We start from the raw sequence: 24,356 nt of genomic DNA, 5'->3' as shown, positions 1-24,356 counted from the left end.
CGCGCCCAGCCTCCCACTTTCCTTCTGACCGTTACACTGCTGTCACTGCTCCCTCCTTCGGGGAGGCTAGCTGGACCTGACCTCCCCTCCGTTTCCCCACTTTCCGATGGGGGCGTGGTCAGCCCTGACTCATCTTCTCTCCCCGCTGGAGGAGAGGCTGGTCCTGACACATGTGACTCTTCCCCCCCACTGCGCTCTGGTGGGGGAGCTGGTCCTGATCCCCCACTGCTGCCTTGGGAGTCCCCTCTGGCCCCTTGCTTCTGGTGCGTCCCCCCTGGGACTCCCCTTGCCCTCACCATCGGCGCCCCCTTCTGGGAATCTTCTGATTCGCTGGAGAAGCTCATGGAATCTCTCGGGTCACTGTCATACTCCCCTACGCTCCCCTCGGATTCCTCCCCTTCGCTCTCCATTTCCTCTCTCCCCTGTGCTTCTGCTCCTGAGCCCCTGACAGGAGCCAACTGTTGTTGTTGATTTATATACCGCCCTATAACCGCAGGTCTCAGGGGCCGAGGGGTCTTTGCACCCCCACTAAAATATTTGAGGGGGCTGCCCCCCAGTTGATGGGCATTGCCATTCAGTGTGGGTGTGAGTGTGCGCACCTCATCATGTGACCAGTTATGTGGGGCAGGGATTACCTGCCCCATCCCTAATATTTTATTCAAGCTGGCACACCTGAGGGGATGTGAATTGTTCTCATGTTTCTCCTACTGATGTTGTTTTAAATAGCTCATGTCTATATATAATGGGTTTTTCAAACTGTTTTATATATGCAGCTGTTTAACTGTTCTAGATATAGATATAATTGTTTTATACATGCTTTTATTATAGTGTAAATTGCTTCAGGATGCCTCAAGGGAAGCAATTCATGAATGAAATGAAAGACAACAACATGGTCAAACAAAATTGAAATTTGCTTGGGGGGGAGTAATATTGGGGTAAACTTAGAACATCTCTGCACCAATTTGGGGACACAATATCCAACTTTCAGATTGGGAAAGGTTATGAAAAACCAATTTGAAACTCATGGCATGTTGTACACTGAAAGAAAACTATATGAAAGTGACGTACCGATGGTATCTGACTCCCAGTAAGTTAGCAAAAATGTATAAGTCATCTACAAATATCTGTTGGAAATGTAAAGAAAAGGAAGGCACCTTTTATCATATGTGGTGGTCTTGTAAGGTAATAAAAGCATTCTGGGAAATGATATATAATGAGATGAAAAAAAATGTTTAAATTAACTTTTGTTTAAAAAAAAACAATAGAGGCTTTTTTATTAGGAATTATAGGTGCTGATATTCCAAGGGAGCAGAAAAGACTTTTGATGTATGTGATGACAGCCGCTCGGATGCTATTAGCGCAGAGATGGAAAGAAGGTAAAGTCCCTACCAGAGAAGAATGGTAAATTAAACTATTGGATTATGCCCAAATGGCAAAGTTGACTGGGAAGCTCAGGAACCAAGAAGACCAAAACTTTAACAAAGAATGGGGAAAATTTATAATTTATCTTGGAGACCACTGTAAGCAGATGGGGAAAAAGCAGGATTTCAATAAGACTTGTAGCAAGTATTGTGGAGACAATGGAGTTATATAAAACATAGATTATTTGAAAAGTTGCAGTAGAAAAGGTTTAATAATTCTTTGAGGAAGCCAGGGTTGTTTAAAGTGGTATGATGCTGCTTTCAAGGTAGCATGGCCTCCAACATGCTGAGTCCCCAAACCGGGACACGTCTCTTGCCGTCCATGCTCCCCCATGAGTCACATGACTTGCATGAGATCATGGAGCCCAAAAGCATTGGTTTTGGGGTGCCGAACAAGATCGTGATCCCAAAAAAGTGCTTTTCCAGGAATACGCAGAAATGGTGAAACTTACCAGAAAATCAAGATAACAAACTTTTTTATAAAAGAATGGAAATGGTTTATTGGATATTTACAGATAAATTGTAAACAGATAAAAACATTGGCAGGATTAATGTAATAACCTGCAGTTTTATAAGAAATTGGCATGTCCAAGCTGACATGTTTAATCAGAGAGAAGTCATGGTCAAGATTGGAAACTTTTTGCGTGAAACAGAAAATGAGCTGGTCTGTAGAAAGTGGATTTGTTGCTCAGGAGCTGCCGGCCTCTGCAAGGGCTCGAAAGGTGTCTGAAGGAGCTCCCCCTGAGCTCACCCAGCCAGTCCCCTTCGCCAGTCATCAGCGGCTCCCCAGGGGGGCTCAAAGGGTGGACCCCGGAGGCAAGGAGGTGGATGAGGAGGGGGGAAGGTGAGTGCGAGCATCAAGGTTGGGGGCTGGAGGGAATTTCAGGAGCTTATTTGTCAGTTATCCGGAGCTGCTTGGCAAAATCATTTGGACAGCATTTGAGCTTAGGTCCCCTGTCTTGAGGCTGCCCTGTTGTGGCCTCTCAGACCTAAGCTCAAATGTGTCCAAATGAAAACCAAAATACAGTCATACCTTGGGATGAATATGTTTTGGGCTAGGCATTTTCAGGTTGCGCTCCGCGGCGACCCGGAAGTAACGGAGCGTGTTACTTTGTGGTTTTGCCATGCGTGCATGCGCAGACTGTCAAAATGAGGGCAGAAGCGCCAAAACATGACCCGCAGACGTGCGGACATGGGTTACGTTTGCCTCGGTATGCAAACGGGGCTCCGGATACAGAGATAATTCAAATGCTGCCATAGTTGCAACACCATGGTTATAATTCTGTAAATATTTTTTAAACGTTGTCACATTTCTGAATAAAGCATTGATTTGCATTGCCTCTCAATCTGTTTGTCATCTGAACCGTCTCTACATATTCTAGAAGTTTATTTAACCACTCTGTTTTAGAAGGAACCCTGTCCTGCTTCCAATTCATTGCAATCGGGGTCCTTGCTGCCGCAGTGGCATACAAAAAGATTTATTTTAGGCCTTTTGGTATTTCTTTATCTAAGATGCCAAGAAGGAAGGCCTCTGGTTTCTTTGGGAAATATACTTTCAACATTTTTTAAAATTCATCATAAATGATATTCCAGAATTCTTTAATTTTTTTACAGAGCCACCACATGTGATACATATTACCTTCCGACTCTCCGCACCGCCAGCATGTACTCAGAATATTTTTATACATCTTAGATAGCTTTGACGGTGTTAAATACCACCTAAACTGCATCTTCATGAGATTTTCCTTGATATTATATTTGTTTTCCACAGGTTTTCCCAATCGCTCATTGGAATAGACTGACCAACATCCTGGGCCCACCTAATCATTACTGATTTAACCTCCTCCTCCTTGACTGGGAAGTCAAGGAGGAGTTGGTACATTTTTGAAAGTATCTTGATATTCATTTTAATTATCAATATCTGTCCCCCAAAAGATAATTTCAGTCTATTCCATATCTCCACATTTCTTTTAATTTCTGACCAAGCCTTAACGTAGTTATCATGGTAGAGATTTATATTTTTTGGTGTTATCAGTATTCCGAGATATTTTGTTCCGAGATATTTCCCATCACAGCCGAAGATTTCACCTCCATCAGCATTTTATAATTTTTGGCCCCCAAACCATTGTTTGTTATTAGGCAGGTTGTCAGCTGCCTGCAATACCATACAGGGCCCAGGATGTCAGACAAAAGGATTTTTTAGTGAAAATAATGAAACCATGGAAGTTTCCAGCCACAACCTTGTTGGACCATTAAACCCTGAGATTAAGAGTCTCATGCTCTGCTGGCTGAGCTACCCCAGCACCTTGCGCATAATGGAAGAGTGCAGCAGAACAGCCCCTCTCTAGAGAGGTGGCAACCTTACAGCCCATTATGCAGGAAAATGTAGATTGATGTCAATGAAAGCTTCTGCTCAAATAAAGCCTTCTTGGTTTTTTAATAGCTGTGAATCCAAGGATGTCGTGGGAGTCTATCCCCACCTACCAGGATACTGACGTGGGTGATTTTTGAAAACAGGGGCACTCAGGTGGGGTCTTCCATGCCAGGTGTTGGGGAGTCTATCCAAGAGTTGGATCTGAGCACAGAGCACAGGCTTCCCGTCTCCTCAAAGCCAGTAGCAATTTGTGCTGGCTACCCACCAACAAAAATCAGAGACAGAAGAGAACCTGGAGTTCTTCATCCGCCTCTGCTCCTTAGAATGAAGTGTTCTGTGAAAGACAAGGTTGTGTACACTCCCCCTCCCCACATCATACCAGTGCTAGGTATGTGCGGAGGTTGCATTCAGATACCATCTGTGCTTGCCTCTCTGCAGTCAGAATCTCCCATTCCAATGGAAAAATTAACTCCCTCACTATTGCTGCTGTAAACAGTTCCTGATGCAGCATAAAGGGATAATTGAAGAGAAGCAAGATCACTGTTATTTATTATTTTTATTTATACAATTTATACAAATTCGCTAACTTACTGGGAGTTAAATACCAACGGTACATCATCTTCATGTAAGTTTATTTCAGTGTATAACAGCGCTTTGTGACACTTTCATTCTGGCAGGTGCTTGAGCTGAAAGCCCTGATGCCAACTGCCCATAAACCTTAAGAGAACCTCTATGGCTCCATAAGCCTCAGGTTTGGAGAATGCAGGCATTGTCCCCCCGACCCCACCCCTAATGCCATGGGCCCAGCAGCATTCCAACTGCTGTTTGGTTGCGCTTGTTCAATGTGATTTTTGTTCTGGCAGACGCTTTCATTGCTAAGGAGAAGAGATGATAAGAACATAGGAAGAGCCTATGGCCTCTCCATTCCAGCATCCTTGTTCTTTTCCTGGGAGAGAAGTCATAGTGTTCCTTGCCTCTCAAAGCCAAACTAGGCAATATCTAGGTAAACCAGGCTAGAGATCCGTCTGTGCTTGGATCCCTTTCCTAGCTTCTTTAAAGCAGTCACTGAGGAAGAGGAGAGATTTGGACTGAGTCCATGGCGCTGGGGGAGGAGGAGGGAGCTGAATCATTTCTCTTTCCCCTCTTTTCCAATGCAAATCTTCCCCCTCACTACCATTTGCCCTGATGTAAGGAGGTGAGGCTGTGGCTCGGGACAGATCACCTGCTTTGCATGCAGAAGATCTTGGACTCAATCCCCTAGGTAGGGCTAGTAAGAGACTCCTGCCAGAAAACTTGGACAGCCATGGCCAGTCAGTGTAGTGTAGTGGTTAAGAGCGGTGGACTCGTACTCTGGTGAACCAGGTTCACATACCCACTCTTCTACATGCAACTGCTGGGTGACCTTGGGCCAGTCACACTTCTCTGAAGTCTCTCAGCCCCACTCACCTCACAGAGTGTTTGTTGTGGGGGAGGAAGGGAAAGGAGATTGTTAGTTGCTTTGAGACTCCTTAAAGCAGTGGTGTCCAAACTTTTTTCAAAGAGGGCCAGATTTGATGAAGTGAAGGGCCATGGGGGCCGACCCCTTCGCTGGATGGACTTGTGGGAAATTGCAGTCAAATATAACTAGCAAACATAGGGCTAGGTAATGCACGAAGGGGGGAAAGACCACAGAGCTGTGTTCCTAGACTCAGTTACGTCACGCCCCTCACCTGGAAGGAAGTCAAGTTTCCTCCTTTGTTCATTCTGTTTTTCACCATGTGAACTGCAAGCTCAGACCATATGTTTAGAGCTATTTCACCATATTTTTGTATCCCAAAATTTCTGGCTGTTTACTAGCTGCTGCATGGATAAATGCATGAGCCCATGGGCTTAACCAAGGGAGGGACAGCTGCCCCCCCCAAATCAATAAAATCAATAAAAATACATAGCGAACTGAGGTTCTGCCCCTACCTCTAACAAAAGGCCTGCTCCCCCTAACAAAAATCCTGGCTACGTCCATGCATGAACCTGCCTTTTGGAATTTTGTAAGTAAAGAATTTTAAACTTACGTGTGTGGTTGTTTAATGCTAAGAGGGGTAGAAATGGAGAAGCTCTGGTAGCATACTGCGACTTTAAAACTCTGCTGGGGGCTCTCTCTTATGGGAGAGCGTGTTTAGCCCCACTCTTTGGATCTATGATCCAGCCAAGTCTTTGATTAATTATGACCACATGGGTGATCTATATCTATTTTCTTCCACAGGACCCAGGCTCAGGCTCAGTATAAGGTAGCGTGCTATGTTCCTATGTGTTTGCTGCAAACAATGCAGAAATCATAGGGGAAATGTTCTGTAATTCCAGGAAAGCCCAGTTTAATGAGAAGGCTGACATGTTTATTCATTTAGGCTTAACTAGTTCCTGTTTTAACTAAGAAAATGTGGAAGGCAGCTGCAATATGTCAAGCAGCTGGAAACTACCCAACCAGAATTATTTCAGCTGAGAGAACGTTATGAATTCCCAAACAAAACAACAGCGCTTATTTTTTCTTTGTTTATTAGATCATCATATGATATATGTTTTTGGCAAGAAAGAGCCATTTTACAATCCTGAAAGAAGAAGATATATATATATATATATATATATATATATATATATATATATGGCAATAATATACCGTATTTTTCGTCCCATAGGACGCACCTAGTTTTTGGGGGGGGAAATAAAGGGAATTTTTTCCCCCTTTATTTCCCCCCCAAAAGCTGGTCAGGGAAACCGAACCAGATTGAGGAACAGCGGGATGGTGGAGCTGCGCCTCCCTGCTGTCCCCCGAGCTTGTGGGGCTGGCCGATGTCTGCCCGGTGTGAGGGGCGCTCTGCTTCAGGGTGCCCCATGCGCCGGGCAGCAGGCTGCTATCCGCAACGTGGGGAGCCCTGCGGGGAACTCCTGCAGGGCTCCCCACGCTGCGGATGTCTGTCCGGCGTGCGGGGCGCTCTGCTTCAGGGCGCTCTGCCCGCCGGGCGGCAGGCTGCTATCCGCAGCGTGGGGAGCCCTGCGGGGAACTCCTGCAGGGCTCCCCATGCTGTGGATGTGTTCCCGAAGCGCCGGGCGCTCTGCTTTCAGGGCGCCCAACGCTCCGGGAAGCAGGCTGCGGATGTCTTCCTGAAGCCTGTAGAGAGAGAGGGGTCAGTGCGCACCGACCCCTCTCGCTCTCCAAGCTTCAGCGAAAGCCTCCATTCGCCCCATAGGACACACCCAGATTTCCCCTTCATTTTTGGAGGGGGGGAAGTGCATCCTATAGGGCGAAAAATACGGTATATATATATATATGCAGTACATTTGTTCAGAAGGCAAGCTTTTGATGAAATCCAGTCCCTTTGCCATGTACTGTCACATCTTAAATTATGTAACAAAACTAATTTTACTGATAAATTACCAAGGTATGAACATGTGCAGAAGCTATTCAAATGCCTGCTCAGAAACCCTCTTTGGGGACTTCCCCAACCCTTTTCAGTATTCCAACATGTACAGTTGAAGCCTGATAATTAACCAAATTGCCTCCAACTATTAGAACACTGCACCAAATAGATGCACAAAGCTTGAGTAATTCATCCTTAGCTGTGATCTTTGTTTCCTTTTGATGTTTTGATTCCCACCCCTACTAGTGTCACTCATTTTTTTAAAAAAAGCTGATAATAGCTGGGACCCTCAACCTGCTCCCGCAGGGATGCTTCTGCCAAGCAGGAGAGAGCAGGTATCATAAGTGATTCCCCCACCCACCTACAGTTCCTTGTGCTCCCCCTCAAATCTGGTCTGGAGGATAATAGATTCCTCCTGGGCTACTTGAGAGTTGGCGTAAAGTGCTGTAGGAGGGAGAACTGGTGATAAATCTCTCCCCTTTCCGCCATCAGGACTCGCAGGTCCCCCCGGATCTTGGTTCTGACTGTGAATCCAGGGAATCTAGTTAGCATCAAAACCATTGTGCTCAGAATCACTACCATTAAGGATCTGTTTCCAAGCGGCTTCTTCCCATGTGGTCATAGCCCACAGCAGACATTTAAAGCAGTATGATACCACTTTAAACTGCCATGGCTTCCCCCAAAGAACTATAGGAGCTGTAGTCTGTTCAAGGTACTGACAGTCAGGGGTGGCCCAATACATTTTGGTGCCCAAGGCAAAAACGCCCCCTCTGCCTACATCATGACAGAAGGCATGAAGCTCTCGCAAAGCCTTGATATCCTGCCAGGATGGATGAGAAAGCTTCAGAAAGCACTTCTCGTGGAGGAGAACCACTTTCTGAAGCTTCCTTCCTGCCTGGTGGCAAAACTGGGTGGTAGAACATTTCCACTCTCAACTCTTTAATTTCCGCCGCCTGAGGCAGCTGCTTCATCTTGCCTCACGCTTGAGCTGGCTCTATTGAGAGTCGTTACAAGACACCCTCTTCCCCTCACAGAGCTACAGTTTCTCTCTCTCTCTTTAAATATTCTTTATTGATTAATTATATACATTTTCCATTCGTTCTTCAAAATATGTTAACTTATACACGAATGTGAACCAAAATAAATCAATACTTCTTCACACGTGACTTCCCTCCACCTTATTGCGGCTTCTTACTTCTTCCTTATCTTTTAAACTGTGTTGTTTTCCTTATTTCACTTCTCTTGCATAATATATGTTATCTATCTGTTATTTACTTTGCAAACTTTAGTCAAAACACATTAAAGGTTTTGTTTGAGAACAATGTTCTTCCAGGTACTCTTTAAAACAGGCCCACTCCTTCTTAAAACTTTGGTTTGGTTGATTTCTAATTCTGTCATTTTTGCTAATTCCAAATATTCACACAATTTGATTTGCCATTCTTCCTTCGTGGGTGTCCTATCCCCTTTCTCATTTTTAGCAGTCAGCATTCTTGCTGCAGCTGTAGCCAGAGCCGGATTTCGATGAAGAGCGGCCCTAGACTGCTCCACCTGTGAGGCCCCTCCCAACCCCCCACCCTCACGACTAGAAGAAAATGGAAGAGTGTTATAAACAAAATTCAGTGAAGCCAAAGATGATGACGGGTATTTAAAATTCTGCAATTCTCAATTTCTCCTCTAAAGGACATAAGATGTTATTGTTAAATACCATGGTGATTTTTAAAAATGCATAAAATTAACACTGAAAAACTTTTGCAATACCTGAACTTTGTAAACCTTTTGTGTAATAAGCATTAATTTTTAGGAAAATGAAGTTGTAATGTTATTCTTAAAAAAAAACACACACCTTGAGTTTACAAATTATATTGCCTGGGAAGCGTAAATAATATGACCATGATTACCTGACAGTGTGGCACTTTTAGAATCTACTTGATGTTGTCATTAAAAAGTCAGTTTTAAAATACATATTAAGAAGTAAACTACAACCATCAAATACTGGAAGGCTAAAATGTTTTTTTCCTAGCCTTCCTCATAGCAAAATCATCCAAAACTTCATCAAAATTTGTTTGTCTAAGTTTGTCACTTTCAATGTGACATCATGGCCCTTAATTCATTTTTAATTCTTTTGAGTCTTGAAAAACTCCTCTCTCCTGAGCAGTTAGTGGCCATAAGGATAAGAAATAGCTGGAAGATTACTAATGCTTCCACATTAGGAAAGGCCATATGAATTTTGTCCTTATATATAATTTGATAAAGTTCTGTATGAGACAGAGAATGCGCGGCTGTAGGCCTATGGCTTTGTGTCACGTACAGGTGAAAGTGCAAAAGTTCATCAATAGGTTTCAGGTCAATATCTTCTGGGTATGCTTCCATCAACTGTTCAACACCTTGCTGAATTTCTTGCTTAGATGCTGTCAAATTAGCAAGAATGGCAAACAATTCTGCAACATCACTGTGCACAGTACTTCTTCTTTTTAAATTGGCTTCAAGTGCATCTAATAATGGATAAAGGATTTTATCTTAAACTTATCTCTTGGAAGATAGTGCATCTAAGGCATCAGGTGCACTTGTCATTTCTTTGCCGCTCCCTCACTCTTTGTCTCCTTGTTTTGTAGTGGACATTTGGCAAGGTGGCTTTTGCTTGTTTCTCAAGCTCATCAAAATCATCTCTAATTTTCCTCAAAAAATCCAGAAGTGAACTGTACAAACTTGTACAAGAACTCAGGTCTGATTCTTGAAAGGCTTTGCTGACCTTGTGAAAATGACCCAGCACACGGGTCCAAAAATGCAGCATAAACAGAGATTCCAGTTTTCTGCAAAAGATTGTTAGCTTGGAGCCTGGTCTCCCCCTTCCCATTAACATCAGTCAGGATGAGGTCCAGTTACCAACCTGCAGCCTGGCCTCCTGCCTTCTACAGGTAGTTCTGGATCCCTCTGAGGATCCCTTCCCACTGCTGCCTTCCCTGGTCCCCAAGGCCTCTCTCTGCCTGTGGGCAATCTGCAGTGCATGCTGCAGGCACCAACAGGGCTCTGTGAAGTGTGAAAGATAGACTTCTCTGCCTGGGAGGGGTGAGGCCTGTGCCAGTCACATGTGCTTGCCTTGCTCTGTTCAAGCCAAGGAGGGAAGGAATGGAAGAGACTTGGGAAAGCCTAGTCTAACTGGCCCAGGCAGCCCCCCACTCGCACTCTCCCACTGATTAAAGTGCAGCACGTGCCACTACTGACCTGATCCTTGAGCTGGGGAAGGCTGTGCAGCTGGGTGTTGACTCTGGGCCTGCTGGCTCTAGATTCTGAGATGGAAAATTTTGGGGTGTGAGGATACTCAACAGCCCAGCTTGTCAGGGCAAAAGTCCCTGCAGGTCTCTGTGGTCAGCAGAAGGAAGTTCCAGCCAAATACAGGAGCAAAACAGCGGTCAGTAGACCACAATCTTTATTGTTGCGCAACAGGTCTCCACACAGAGTAAGAACCCCAAACATGGGTTACAAGGTCTTTGAAGACCTTCCCTCCCTACCCAGAATACATTTCCAGAACCGTCATTGAAACATCACTGATACATCATCATCATCATCATGTCACAAGGAGGGAGGGGAGTTGTGAGGTTACCCAAGTTCATCAACTTGCCCTGGTTATCAGATCATGTTCCTAGCACTTTAAGTAAAGGTAAAGGGACCCCTGACCGTTAGGTCCAGTCGTGGGCGACTCTTAGGTTGCGGCACTCATCTCGCTTTACTGGCCGAGGGAGCCAGCATTTGTCCGCAGACAGCTTCTGGGTCATGTGGCCAGCATGACTAAGCTGCTTCTGGTGAACCAGAGCAGCGCATGGAAATGCTGTTTACCTTCCCGCCAGAGCGGAACCTATTTATCTACTTGCACTTTGACATGCCTTTGAACTGCTAGGTTGGCAGGAGCAGGGATTGAGCAACGGGAGCTCACCCCATCGCAGGGATTCCAACCGCCGACCTTCTGATCGGCAAGTCCTAGGCTCTGTGGTTTAACCAACACCTTAAGTACCTGCCAGCTAAAAAACAATAAAACTATCTATGCATATATTTGCCTTCTGGCCTTCCCAAGGATGGGCTGTGGGAACACCTGGCCTCAGGAAACCCATCAACAGATGTTCACTGTTCCCCTCAAGGGAGGGGGGCTCTGTAATTGACTGTATATCCTAAGGATTATGGAGAGGGTGTATCCAAGTTGAGTACATGACCTCACTTAGAGGATTATGGAGGAAGGCGATGTCCAAGTCCGCCTTTCCTTTTGAAGCAAAATGTCATTGAAATAGAAGAATTGGTTATGGAATTGATTTTATGTGATTTTCAAAGGTCCATCACCACGGTCAAGTACAAGGGGATACAATTTTGACACTTTCTTGCAACAATGCAACAAGTTTTGCCAACAGAAACCAGATGGGATACAATTTGTGAGCTTTCTCCATTAACAGTGCAAAGGGGGTCCCCAACCGGGGCAATCTAGATGGATTGTATTTATATCTCTAAGATTCCAAGTTGGGCCCCAGAGCTTCAAATTGGGCCCCACTGGCCAGCCCTGAGTCTTATAGTTGCTGGGCCCAAGTTGCCCTGCCCTCGCATGAAGTCTTGGGTTTGCAATTTTGGGAGAGGGGAGCAGGCGGGCTGGGGAGGCCCCCTAGATTTAGAGGCCCTAGGCTCCAGCCTACTCAGCCTATACATAAATCCAGCCCTGCTCCCTTGTTCCTCTGCTTATATTAGCAGGCTGTGCACAAGAGCAGGTTTTTATGCACCCACATAGCCCAGCCTATGACTAGCAATCCACATGATATTCAGAACCAGCTCAGTTTCAATTTGTGTTCACATGCTTTTTGTTTTTTTTTAAAACTGAAAATATTTGGGGGGAAACATGCAAGTAGTCAACAAGTGACTCATACATTTAATCACAACTTCATTTCTTTTTATCCAATTGAGTACCAAATACTTTCACCAGACCATAAGTCTGTCTTCATTAAAAGAGGTAGAATGATCCACTATCAATAACATGAAAAACCACATTTTAGAATTTTTTTACTTTGTGTTAAGTTGGATTTCAATGTACAACATCAGAGGTGATGGTCAAAGTGGGTTCTATCCAAGGTTAAAAAACAAATTGTCAGTTCTCAAGACACACTGAATTGTTATGGGAAGGGATTATGAGAGTCAGTGCTTTTTTCTGGGGGTACACAAGGGTGCGCAGTGCCAGCACCATTTTTTTCTAGAGGAAAAGCACTGGTTAAAAGTGTGGCACTCACTGTAACAACTTCATTGTGAGTAGGGGCACTTTTTTAAAGAAGAGTTGTCGAACAACATCTGATGAGTGCAATATTGGCTATACTTGATTTAATGCTTACAGCATATTTTCTTTTTCCTTTACTTAAAAATTGGCACTGTTACTAGATCCATCAAAGACATGTTGGGAGTAATATAAAGCAGCCATTTTCAATTAAAGGTTCGATATGAGAAGCTGTGCATTGTGTGTTCAAGTGATCTGCATGGGCCACATGTGCAAATGAAAGGTGAAGCTTACACATTACTCCAGTTCAGTCTGAGTAACATTGAAAGCTGATTTCAAAACAACAGAGATTAAATCTAGAATTTAGTATTTACTGCACACACCTAAACAAATTTACTTTGATGCAAATCACCCAAAGTTCACGTTATTTATTATTATTATTTATTAAATTTGTATACCGCTGTTCAACCAAAGATCACAGGGCGGTTCAGAACATAAAAATGAGAACACAAAATACATAATAAAAACAGATACAAAAACTAAGCAATAACCCCTCTCCATATCCTAGTTTATGTCTTTAAGATTACAGCCTTAGGGCCATTTCACATTACATGTGTCAGACAATTCTGCCTTTTTTGTGAATGCTCCTGTAGAAGTGTCTGCAATGACACGTTCAGTACACACACTTTCTAGATTTGTAGGTACACACTTAAATAGCCTAGGTATACATCTAAGAATCTAATCTGTTAAAGGTCTTTAATTTCATAGAACCAGAGAGTTGGAATGGATCCAAAGGATCATCTAGTCCAACCCCCTGCAATGCAGGAATCTCAGCTAAAGCATCCATGAGAGATGGCCATCCAACCTCTGCTTAAAAACCTCCCTGGAAGGAGAGTCACAACCTCCTGAGGGAGTCCATCCCACAGTCAAACAGCTCTTACTGTCAGAAATGAGATTACTGTCAGAATCTTATTTCTAGTAACTTGAGGCCATTGGTCCGAGTCCTACCCTCCAGAGCAGGAGAAAACAAGCTTGCTCCATCGTCCACATGACAGCCCTTAAGACATATGAAGATGGCTATCATATCTCCTCTCAGCCTTCTCTTTTCCAGGCTACACATACCCAGCTCCTTCAACCATTCCTCATAAGTCTTGGTTTCCAGACCCTTAATCATCTTGGCTGCCCTTCTCTGCACACCTTCCAGCTTGTCAACATCCTCCTTAAATTGTGGTGCCCAGAACTGGACACAGTATTTCAGGTGTGATCTGACCAAGGAAGAATAGAGTGGTACCATTACTTCTCTTGATCTAGACACTACATTTCTGTTGATGCATCTGAAAATAGCACTAGTTTGGGGGGGTGGTTGGCTGCTGCTGCTGCATCACACTGTTGACTCATGTTAAGCTTGTGGTCCACCTAGATCCTTTTCACATGAACTGCTAGTAAGCCAAGTGTCCCCATCTTATATCTGTGCATCTGGTACTTCCTGCCTAAGTGCAGAACCTATTGAAATTCATTTTGTTAGTTTGGGTCCCGTTCTCCAAGCTGTTAAGGTTATTCAGAATCCCAATTCTGTCTTCTGTGGCATTAGCTACCCCTCCCAATTTGGTGTCATCTGGAAATTTGATGAGCATCCCCTCAGTTCCTTCATCCAAGTCATTTATGAAGACACTGAACAACGGGCGCAGGACAGAACCCTGCAGCACCCCACTTGTCACTTTTTTTCAGGATGACAAGAATTCCTATCCCGCTTGGACTCCTTTCTCTTTGAGCATTTCTGACCATGTGATCAAACCCAGGAGCTCCTTCAGCTTTTCGAAATTGGCCTTCTTAAAGTCCAGAGTGTGTGTCCAGCTACACTCAGCTTTCCCTTGCCTTTGTATCATGAAACACAGGGGGACATAATCCCTTCCTCCAAAGTTTCCAGGTGCTTCCACTTCGTTAATCAGTTCCTCCCTGTTGGTGAGGACCAGGTCCAAGATAGATGACCCCCTTGTTGCTTCTTCCACCTTCTGGGAAATGAAATTGTCAGTGAGACATTTCTTCAAAATGTATTTGTTTGATTACTGCACAACACTAGAACTCATTCAAGGTTCTGAGTATATTAAAACCAAAGTTTGTTTTAAATATTGCTTTCATAATATTGCCCATTATAGCTCAGTCAGAAGAGTATGAGACTCTTAATCTCAGGGTTGTGGATTTGAGTCCCATGTTGGGCAAAAAGTTCCTGCATTGCAGGAGGTTGGACTAGATGACCCTTGTAGTACCTTCCAACTCTACGATTCTATGATCACATTCAATAATAACTGTAAGACATTTTTCTAAGACAGAGAAAAGCCCACCTCTCAAGTCCCTTAAACATAATTGCATACTGATTCCCACTTTCCCTTAAACTGAAGACTGGGGTTCATTGTTGTGGCGTGTGCCTACACCTGGGGTCTCTGCCCGATACTTTGGTGTGTCGCCTGAGGGGCCTGGTTGATACAGCAGGTGAAGGAGGAGAGTGAACAAAAGTGGGTGATGCATATGGGAGAAACAGCCACTGCCTGGCCTCCCAGTTCAGGAGCGGAAACATAGCAATGGGGAAATCTGCAACCTGGGCACCCTAAGCAAGGTCTCATCTGCTCTGCAATTACAACATACCAAGAGACTGAGAAGCAAGTGCAGGTGGAATCTTTGTAATCCAAACCCAGAAGGGCATAACAATGGAAGACAAATGAAGGACATTTATTGCAAGCAGAAACTATGGAAGATTCCAGTATTCTTTTTTAAATAATAATAATAATCTCACCATGATATGGAATGAATCTGTTGTTTTCTAGTGGTCTTAATTTCTACATCATTTCTTCATCATATCCTGGAAAACTGCAATCATTCCCTAGTATTTGGTAACTCTTACATCTCCTATGAAGTTCATTTTGAATAAATCAGTCACCACATCAAAAGCAATGAGTAAAAGTCACCTTGAAGCAACTTTACCATGTTAAAAATGAAAGACTCAGGCCCCAGAGGAATGCGGAGAAAGAATACTAAACATCCAAATATTACCCATGGGTCATCTGACACATCACACAAAGAAAGGCAAAGCCACCAAGTGTATACTCAGCAGGCTACTGCAACCAATCCTGGAGCTCTGCTGAGTGCCATTCACATCTGTCACACCTTTTCAGATGCATACAATGAATATCTTCAGTGTACGCCTAAATAATGTCATGCAAAGGGGCCCAAAGTCAATAGGAAAACTCTGATTCAAAGACTACCCATTTTATTTTATGAAGTCTCTTTAGAGAATAAATATTTTCTAGGCAATCAGTTTTTTTGTTGCTAGACCTCTGCTTATCATTGTTGGCGCTGAACATTTTTACCTTCCACACAATTGCTATGATATTCACACCATCAACAGTACATCACAATTTTAGTTCTTGGCAGAAAGACACTCCTTTCCTCCCGAAAACAACTGTCAGCAAAAAATAAAGGGAGCCAGATTTAAGATGCTAGGATTGGACCACAGGCAGAGCTGCTATAATCCTGTTCCACCCAGTGTTTGTTCAAGTGAAGCTGGGCGATGGATCTTTTCCCGCCCTGGAACCATTTCCCACACTTTATCTTACCATAGTTCCTTGGAGTCGGCATGATCCAGTCGCTTCCTTTATTAACAAACATCACTCATCTCACAAAGACCACTTGCTTCTGCTATTACCTCCTGTCCTGTGCTCCTGGTTTCCCATATTTAAAATACAAGTGACTCCAAGGTTTTTAGGCTGGTATACATTGTTTTGTGCTTATTACCATACTGTGCTGCATCAATATGTTAATACATGTCTTAAAATAACAAGGACCATTTTTTTAAGAGTATGGGATTTAAATATAGGCTTCCAATAAAAAGCACTATAAAAACTTTCAGTCTTGCTTTGAAGACATCAGAAAAGAATTCCCCCTGGGGCTGCACATCCATCAATGTCCAAACAGTGCTAACTAGGAGGAGAGCAAAGGTCAACAGAGCACTGGCAAGTCTTCTGCTGCTCCCAAGCCTGCTCTCTTCTGCCGAAGTCACTGTTCACTGCAGAGAAGAGAGGTTAAGTGGAGGATTTCACTGCCTGCTCGTATGGTGGTGGTGGGGTATTACAGTAAGAAGGGAGAGGAGGGTAAACTGGGTTCACTTGTGGGGACTTAGGTTGGACATGGTAAGTCATAGCCATGGGGTTCATCATAGCTCCTTCTGGGTCTGTGTAGTATGCCATCCCCGGCTGCTGGGCTCCTAAAAGTGGGAGACACAAAAGAGTAATGCCGGGCATTGGTCTGTGTTGTCAATATTTGAAAGGAATCACAGATGATTTTCAAGGCACCAACAGGACCAACTTGTTCACTTCAAAGAAATCCCTTTCTTTATCTATAATACATATGTATTATATGTACACACACACCAAATGGGTGCACCCCTGCTTGCTCCACTCTCTAACCCCCTTGATATTCCCCCCCCCCCCAGTAAACCCACAGAGCCTCCCCCTCCCTACCCCAGTGCAAATACTAAGCTTGCTATTCACCTTCCCAGTCCTATACTTGGAGGGCATTCTTGAAGCCCCCCCACCCTGGTTCACTCAAGCCAAAGATGGGGTGGGGAGCTTGTACATCTTTACTCCTGATGCAATTCATTTCTGTCATTTTCCAAATTTAACATCATCCAGCAATAAGGGGCCACTTAATAATTTCTATTCGTTCTAATTGTTACATAGGAACAGTCCAGTACTTGCTGTTCTCTTCCATATTTCCTGTCACAGGAAGCAGCAGGCACAGGGAAAGAGAAAAACCAGCAGGAGAGAATTATAAAGTATAATGCAGTTTTAAGTGATCACTTGGCCAAACACATTGGCCGACTTCCTGGTTTTCAGCATTCAGCAATGGCTATAGAATAAGTTACTCACTGGTCTGCCTAGAATAAGGCTCGCATGCTAAGAGTCTGGTTATATTATCCTCAGATCAATCACAACAGTAGTCTGTGGGCAATAATTATTGTCTCACATAGCAGTACTAGTAGCAGGATGCAATTTCTGACCTGCTGCAGAGGGGTTAGGTGGCCGGGTATACGACACGTTGTATGTTGTTTCATCAACCAGCGGTGGAGGATACATCCGCCTCCGGATAAAAAACCCCGCCCCACAACAGAACAAAACTCCCATCATCAGAAGGAACCTGAGCAAAGGGGAAGGAGAGAAGGAACAAATTTAAGCAGAGTTTCCACAATTTGTAAAAACCCTAAACATTTACGGCATTTCTGTGCGCTGCTCTGGTTCGCCAGAAGCGGCTTAGTCATGCTGGCCACATGACCCGGAAGCTGTACGCCGGCTCCCTCGGCCAATAAAGCGAGATGAGCGCCGCAACCCAAGTCAGGGGTCCCTTTACCTTTAAACATTTACTTAGCAGTTAATTGCAGATCCAAGTTTTTTAATAATAATAACAATAATTTACCCACCCCTTATCCTAAAGTCACTTGGGGGGTCACACCTGGGGAGAGAAAAAGCTAACTCCCCCCACCCATGATGATCACTGACATCAAAAACACCCCCAGATCACATGGGTCTGAAAGAAACCTTAGATTGCCTACTTTAGGTAATGGGTTGTGTGGAGCCACAGCTGGGGAGGAAAAGATTAATTATTTCCTGTCTAGCTGTGACTGCCTTCCCTACTGGCAAAAACATCCCTGTGCACGATATGTTCAAATAATAAATCAGCCTATTCATTCTACGATACTTTTCCTCATCAAGTGTTATTATTATTATTAGTAGTAGTAGTTAATTAATTAGTTAGTTAGTTAGTTTATGCGTTGCTTTCCCCCTGACAGGGAGACAAGGCAGCTTATGGATAAAAGTAATTGCTGAGGATCCCCAGCAGAGACCCACCACACTTGCCCTGAACCTCAGTTCCCAGGATTCTCAAGGGGAACCCAATTATTGTTACATTCAAATTAAAACTGATATAAATTTGTAGTGTAGATATAGCCTTAGAGCAGGGGTCAGCAAACTTTTTCAGCAGAGGGCCAGTCCACTGTCCCTCAAACCTTGTGAGGGGCCGAACAAATTTGTTTTTGGGGGAAAAGGATGAATTCCTCTGCCCACAAATAACCCAGAGATGCATTTTAAATAAAAGGACACATTCTACTCATATAAAAACATGCTGATTCCCAGACCATCTGCGGGCTGGATTTAGAAGGCGATTGGGCTGGATCTGGCCCCCAAGCCTTAGTTTGCCTACCCATGGCTTAGAGAATCCAATTAGAAGATGCAACCGTAAACTTATCAATAGTTATCACAGCCTTACCAAAAATACCATAGTCGCTGGATAGACAAAGTCCTTATGCAGCATCTTGAACCACAGCAATCTTCATAGGAGCGGCATCTGCATAAGAATAAAAAGAAGAGGACATTTGGAGATTGCAAAGCAAAGATGCAGCCTGACAGAATAAGGCATTGACAGGAAAGGAAAACCTCAGTGGGCTAAGATTCTGTCAAGCCTCATGGTTTTAGCTGTCAACACATTAGCTGAAGAACAGACATGGAAGATGCAACAATTCCAATGCAGAGAGATCTAAGAATGTCATTTGTGACATTGTACATCTGGAGGCTGTACCGTAGCTGTACCGTGTTGCTATGGTTGCACAAGACACAGCTGGGCTGGGATGCTCCCTTGAGACTCAAGAGCAATGCTAATTTGCGCCTGTAAAGAAGCCAACATTGCTAATGCCCTACAATTGCAGTCAGCTCTGGATGCAACTGATTTTTATTTCAATCATATTCATGGTCTTCCACTTGGGATTCTCCAGGAGATAAAAAGAAACACACCCACAGCTTTGAATTAATTTCCTATACGTAGTTTCTAAAACAGGAGGTAACTCTGGGGTGGTTCTCACACACGATTGCAACATCAAGCAGATACTTGTATGCGAATACAGGTCAACCCAAAGAAAAATGAAAAGGTATAGACTCTGAAAGGTGAAAAACACCAGAAACAACAACTAATGGAAATATTTACAAAATCAGATCAGTGTTAGTAATATGCAAAAATTCAGTTGTATATTGTAATGTATTTTAACAGATTGTACTATAAATGACTATACCAGCTAGTCACAAAATGCCTGCATGAAAAACCTTATTTAATTTGATATACTGCCAAACAGCAAATAAAACTGGAAATCCACAAAATTTAAAGATGGCTGAACTCAGTCATGGCTGGCAGATCACTGGACCCATTTTTACAAAGCTCTTCACCAGGAGTCAAAGTAAAAAGAAACTTCAATGCTGGTTGTTTAACATATCCTGCCTTTTAACAGGATTGAAGGCAGCTAGGAAATGCCCATGAATCTAATGCAGTAAAAGAAGAGATTAACATAAGCAACACTTTCTTTGGAGGGAAATCAAAGAAACAGGAAAGAAAACAAGGGAAGTGAAAAGGAAAGCTGTGCAGCACTGAAGTGGTGTCATCCTGAGGATTCAGGAGAAAAACAAAATAATGCTGAGCTGGAAAAGAAATCCAAAAGTTATATCTGAAATAAAATATTATTTGAATTTATTTTTCACATTTCTATCCTACCTTTTTACTACAATGTTCAAGAGCAACTTTAGTAGTGAGTTCAAATGTACCGCATTTTTCGCCCTATAGGCCGCACGTTTCCCCCTCCAAAAATGAAGGGGAAATGTGTGTGCGTCCTATGGGGCGAATGCAGGCTTTCGCTGAAGCCTGGAGAGCGAGAGGGGTCGGTGTGCACCGACCCCTCTCCCTCTCCAGGCTTCAGGAAGCTATCAGCAAGCCGTGGGAGCCTGCGGGAGTTCACCCCGGGCTCCCCCGGCTTGCGCAGAGCTGCCTGCATCCCGAAGCCCTGGCGTGCTGAGTGGTTGCGCCAGGGCTTCGGGTAGCTCTGTGCAAGCCGCGGGATGGCTCCCCCGGCTTGCGCAGTGCTGCCTCTTATCCCGAAGCCCCAGCACGCTGAGCAGTCGCGCTGGGGCTTCGGGTAGCTCTGCGCAAGTAGCGGGAGAGCTCCCCCGGCTTGCGCAGAGCTGCCTCTTATCCCGACGCCTCGGCGCGCTGAACAGTCGTGCCGGGGCTTCGGGTAGCTCTGCGCAAGCCGCGGGATGGCTCCCCCGGCTTGCGCAGCGCTGCCTCTTATCCCGAAGTCCCGGCGCGCTGAGCAGTCATGCCAGGGCTTCGGGTAGCTCTGCGCAAGCCGCGGGATGGCTCCCACGGCTTGCGGAGAGCAGCCTGTTCTGGGGACTGGGGTCGGGGGAAGCTCGGGCTTCCCCCGGCCCAGCCTCGCGCCTTGGGGGGGAAATAATTTTTTTTCTTTATTTCCCCCCCAAAAAACTAGGTGCGCCTTATGGGCCAGTGCACCCTATGGGGAGAAAAATACGGTATTTTAATTTGTGGGAAGAGAGTGCTAAGAATTAAGGTCTGACCTGTTGTTATGAAGTGTTTTGCAAGACCAATTTACATCACTTAAAGTCTGAGGCCTGCTTCACATTGTAAGCATATATGGTACAAAAGAAGCACTTTTAGAAAGACATGCATCATACAGGTACACAAATTTGAAAGCCAACATTGGCTGCAGCTCCTTGCCATGAGCAAATTCTTCATTGTGAACGCTGGTGTACTGCCACACAATTTGTGGAATGGCATTAAGACTTTCTAGTCCTACAAATAACTGGAACAAATGGAGAACAATGAATGTTTCAGCAATGTTTAAACCATATTACTGTCTGAGCATTGCAGGGATATTATTCCAGAAAATAAAGAAACAAATGCACACATAGATCTGGTTCTGTATGCAAGTAACATCAGGCTATGGTCAATCCAGAAGTTTAGTATTTTCTTTCAACCACAGGAACCCCTTCTGTTCCTGATGTGAGCTCTGAAGCCTTAGGACACAGTGCCACACTAGACTGGATCCCAGCCTGTTCATAAGCTGCCAGTTCAAGCCCCAGAGTCCCTGACACTAGGCTAGTTTAAAAAGCATCTGTTCATGGAATACAGAGTTCTCAGAAAGCAACACAAAGAAACCTGCAGATACTATTCGAGTATGAACATAAATCAAATAATACAAAGCCAAGAAAAGATGCATTAGGACTACAGAGGCTTGGGATGTCTCCCTCTCCCACATGGACATGCAGGGGGGGGAAGCATGTTAAGAACACCTCGATTCTCTTTGTATACAGTAACAGGCTTTGAACAATGACCAAGCATACAAGGTGTTTAATGAGTTGGAGAATATCAGATCTCAATATGTCACTGGTTAGACATAACAGAAGCACAAAAGCGAGAGGGAAATCTTTATTATGACAGCTCATTCACACAATGTTTATAGATTAGATGCTAACACAACAGAACAAGACCAGATCTCCTCTTAAAAGTGTTCCCAAGGTCCTGGAGGCCCTAACAGTGTTTGGCAGCCTGGCTGGTTTGTACACCAATAAAGAAAATACCAAAATGATAATTAAAAATCTGGGGAAGGAGGCAAAATAAAATTTGGAAAAGATTTCTGGATTTAAAGCAGAAAAGAAAGTCAAATATTTGGGACTTTGGCTGGTGCCTAGAAATTTGAACTTATTTCACGATAATTACAGTAAAGTAATACTGAATTATGGAACTGGATGAAGCTTTTGCTGCCTGGAAGAATATTGGCAATCAAAATGAATATTTGCCAAAGATGATATCTTTGTTTCAAGCGTTACCTGTGATAAATGGTACTGATTGCTTCCAGCATGGAGAAAGGCTATAACTGACTTCATCTGGCAAGGGAAAAAGCCCCAGATTAAATGTCAAATTCTAATTGATGCAAAGAGTAGAGGAGGGTTTCCTCTTCCAGATTTGAAAATGTATTATGAGGCAGCGTGTTTGTGCTGGGTGGAGCTGAAAAATCCAACTATTTTGGATCTTGAAGGATTTGACCTAGTTTATGGATGGCATGCTTACTTACAATACATCGCCCAGGCCCATTTAGTGCAAACGGCAGCCTGTGCAGATGTTGTTTTCTTGTTTTCTGTGGGAAGCTACAGGTATGTTGCTACATTTTGGGATGGGAGGAAACATATGTATGGCAGAATCCTAATAAATTCAAAAATTGGTTGTTCCAATTGGGTAATCAGCAAGAATAAAAACTAATTAATCTCTTTAAGCTAGGGATGAAATTTGGGCACAGGAGGCCTAAATAATAAAAAAAATTTACTACTACTACTACTGCTACTACCAACATGATGAAATCCCAGCTGTTTTCTACTCAGTCTTCACCAATACTTTATCAAGCCCTGACCAAGCCTTCACCTATGTCTTGAAGGTGCAAGATTCTTCAGTTAGAAGAACCTTCTGCAAAGTTTTGCTAAAACGTACCATCTCAGATTACAGGTAAGGAATAGCATGTTTGAACACTCTCATATAAAAAGTCTTCTGCATATGGAACACTTGCAAGTTAGGGACACAATTGCTTTTTTATTATTCAGTTGTATGGAGCAATGGAGACAGTGTTTCCCTCCTGGCTGGGGATAGGCAATTTGTGGTAATATCACAAATTTTATGGTCTGGCTGTTTTTTTAGTATACCTATGCTTCTTAGGGGCCACCCCACATTTTCTTCAAAAAATTGCTTTGCACAGGTAACCATACAGTTATCAAAAATATCAAAAGTAGGGGGTCCGTGGTTTGGCTTTTGAAAAATAGGGGGTCCTCAGTAATTAGCTAATTGGGAATGACTGCTCTAGAATAAGTGCTGATATAAAGAGCTTAACAGGGGTCAGCAAACTTTTTCAGCAGGGGACCGGTCCACTGTCCCTCAGACCTTGTGGGGGGCCAGAATATATTTTGAAGAAAAAAAATTGAACGAGTTCCTATGCCCCACAAGAGATGCATTTTAAATAAAAGCACACATTCTAGTCATGTAAAAACACCAGGCAGGCCCCACAAATAACCCAGAGACGCATTTTAAATAAAAGGACACATTCTACTCATGTAAAAACATGTTGATTCCCGGACCATCCGCGGGCTGGATTTAGAAGGTGATTGGATCCAGCCCCCAGGCCTTAGTTTGCCTACCCATGGCTTAAATCTATCTCCCAACATTGTAAACACACACACACACACACACACACACACACACACACACACATCCACAGATGAACACAGAGAGAAAAGGAGGATCACTTACATATAATATGTAGGATACACCCCTTCAAAGTACCAGCACTGCTTTTTGGCCTCTGAATACTGAAAAGAAAGGGAAAAGAGGACATTGTTCATCATTTAGAGCAGAACCTGTGAGTTATACACAGCATTTAACAACTGTATCTACAAGAAGTTTTAACAGAAAATATGCCTTCAGTTCACAAATGAATATATTTAGGATAACTAGAAGCAGAGTGAGAGCTAAGACAAATGCCACGATGGGGTTTGCAAGGGCTGGGTGCTTCATCCCTCCTAGACATGCTGACCTTGCAAATCCTCACATCCCCCCAAGGTTCTTCCAGTTGCAGAGGCTGGTTCTCCGGAAGGGGGAGTCCAAAATGACTTGGGGATCTCTGCAAGGAAGAATATGTCGGCTGGGAAAGGCCCATTGACTCTCTGCTGCAAGTGCTTTCCTGCTCCTGTTGTTAGAAGCAGTCTTAGGAGGAAGGATATTGACAAGTGTAATCAATAAATAAGAGGAAAACATGGTTCTAACTGTTGCAGAGGAGAGGGAATTACAGCAGAGGCAGCTTGATTGCCTATTTGACAATCTGCTCCTGTCAAAATAGCCTGTTCTATTAGACCTATTTAAATAACAGAGATTAAAAGCACTGCTTTATGTTATTACATAGCAGATGGTGAATACATTTTTGACCTAAAGCAATGGGGCTATGATTGAGCATAATGCATTTCTCACTCTTCCAGAAAGAAAAGGTATTCATATTTACCAAG

General features: G+C 43.8%; 2 protein-coding genes across 3 annotated transcripts in view; both read right to left on the bottom strand.

Annotated features, from left to right (window-relative positions):
• The window catches only part of BLVRA (biliverdin reductase A), a 225,404-nt gene that overhangs the window by 122,464 nt on the left and 78,584 nt on the right, over positions 1-24,356 (bottom strand). The gene's annotated exons all lie outside the window — the stretch shown is intronic.
• The window catches only part of VOPP1 (VOPP1 WW domain binding protein), a 31,994-nt gene continuing 20,477 nt past the window's right edge, over positions 12,840-24,356 (bottom strand). Inside the window, exons 2-5 of the mRNA XM_053359416.1 lie at positions 23,608-23,666; positions 18,742-18,819; positions 17,480-17,616; positions 12,840-16,684 (exon numbers count right to left, since the gene is read on the bottom strand). Coding sequence (XP_053215391.1) covers positions 16,503-16,684; positions 17,480-17,616; positions 18,742-18,819; positions 23,608-23,666 — 456 coding nt within the window. The 3' untranslated portion in view covers positions 12,840-16,502. The remainder of the gene's footprint in view (positions 16,685-17,479; positions 17,617-18,741; positions 18,820-23,607; positions 23,667-24,356) is intronic.

This window comes from Podarcis raffonei, chromosome 12, assembly GCF_027172205.1.
Source record: "Podarcis raffonei isolate rPodRaf1 chromosome 12, rPodRaf1.pri, whole genome shotgun sequence".
Taxonomy (NCBI): Eukaryota; Metazoa; Chordata; class Lepidosauria; order Squamata; family Lacertidae; genus Podarcis; species Podarcis raffonei.
The sequence above is the reverse complement of the archived record's forward strand: the minus strand, read 5'-3'. Positions and strand labels throughout refer to the sequence as shown.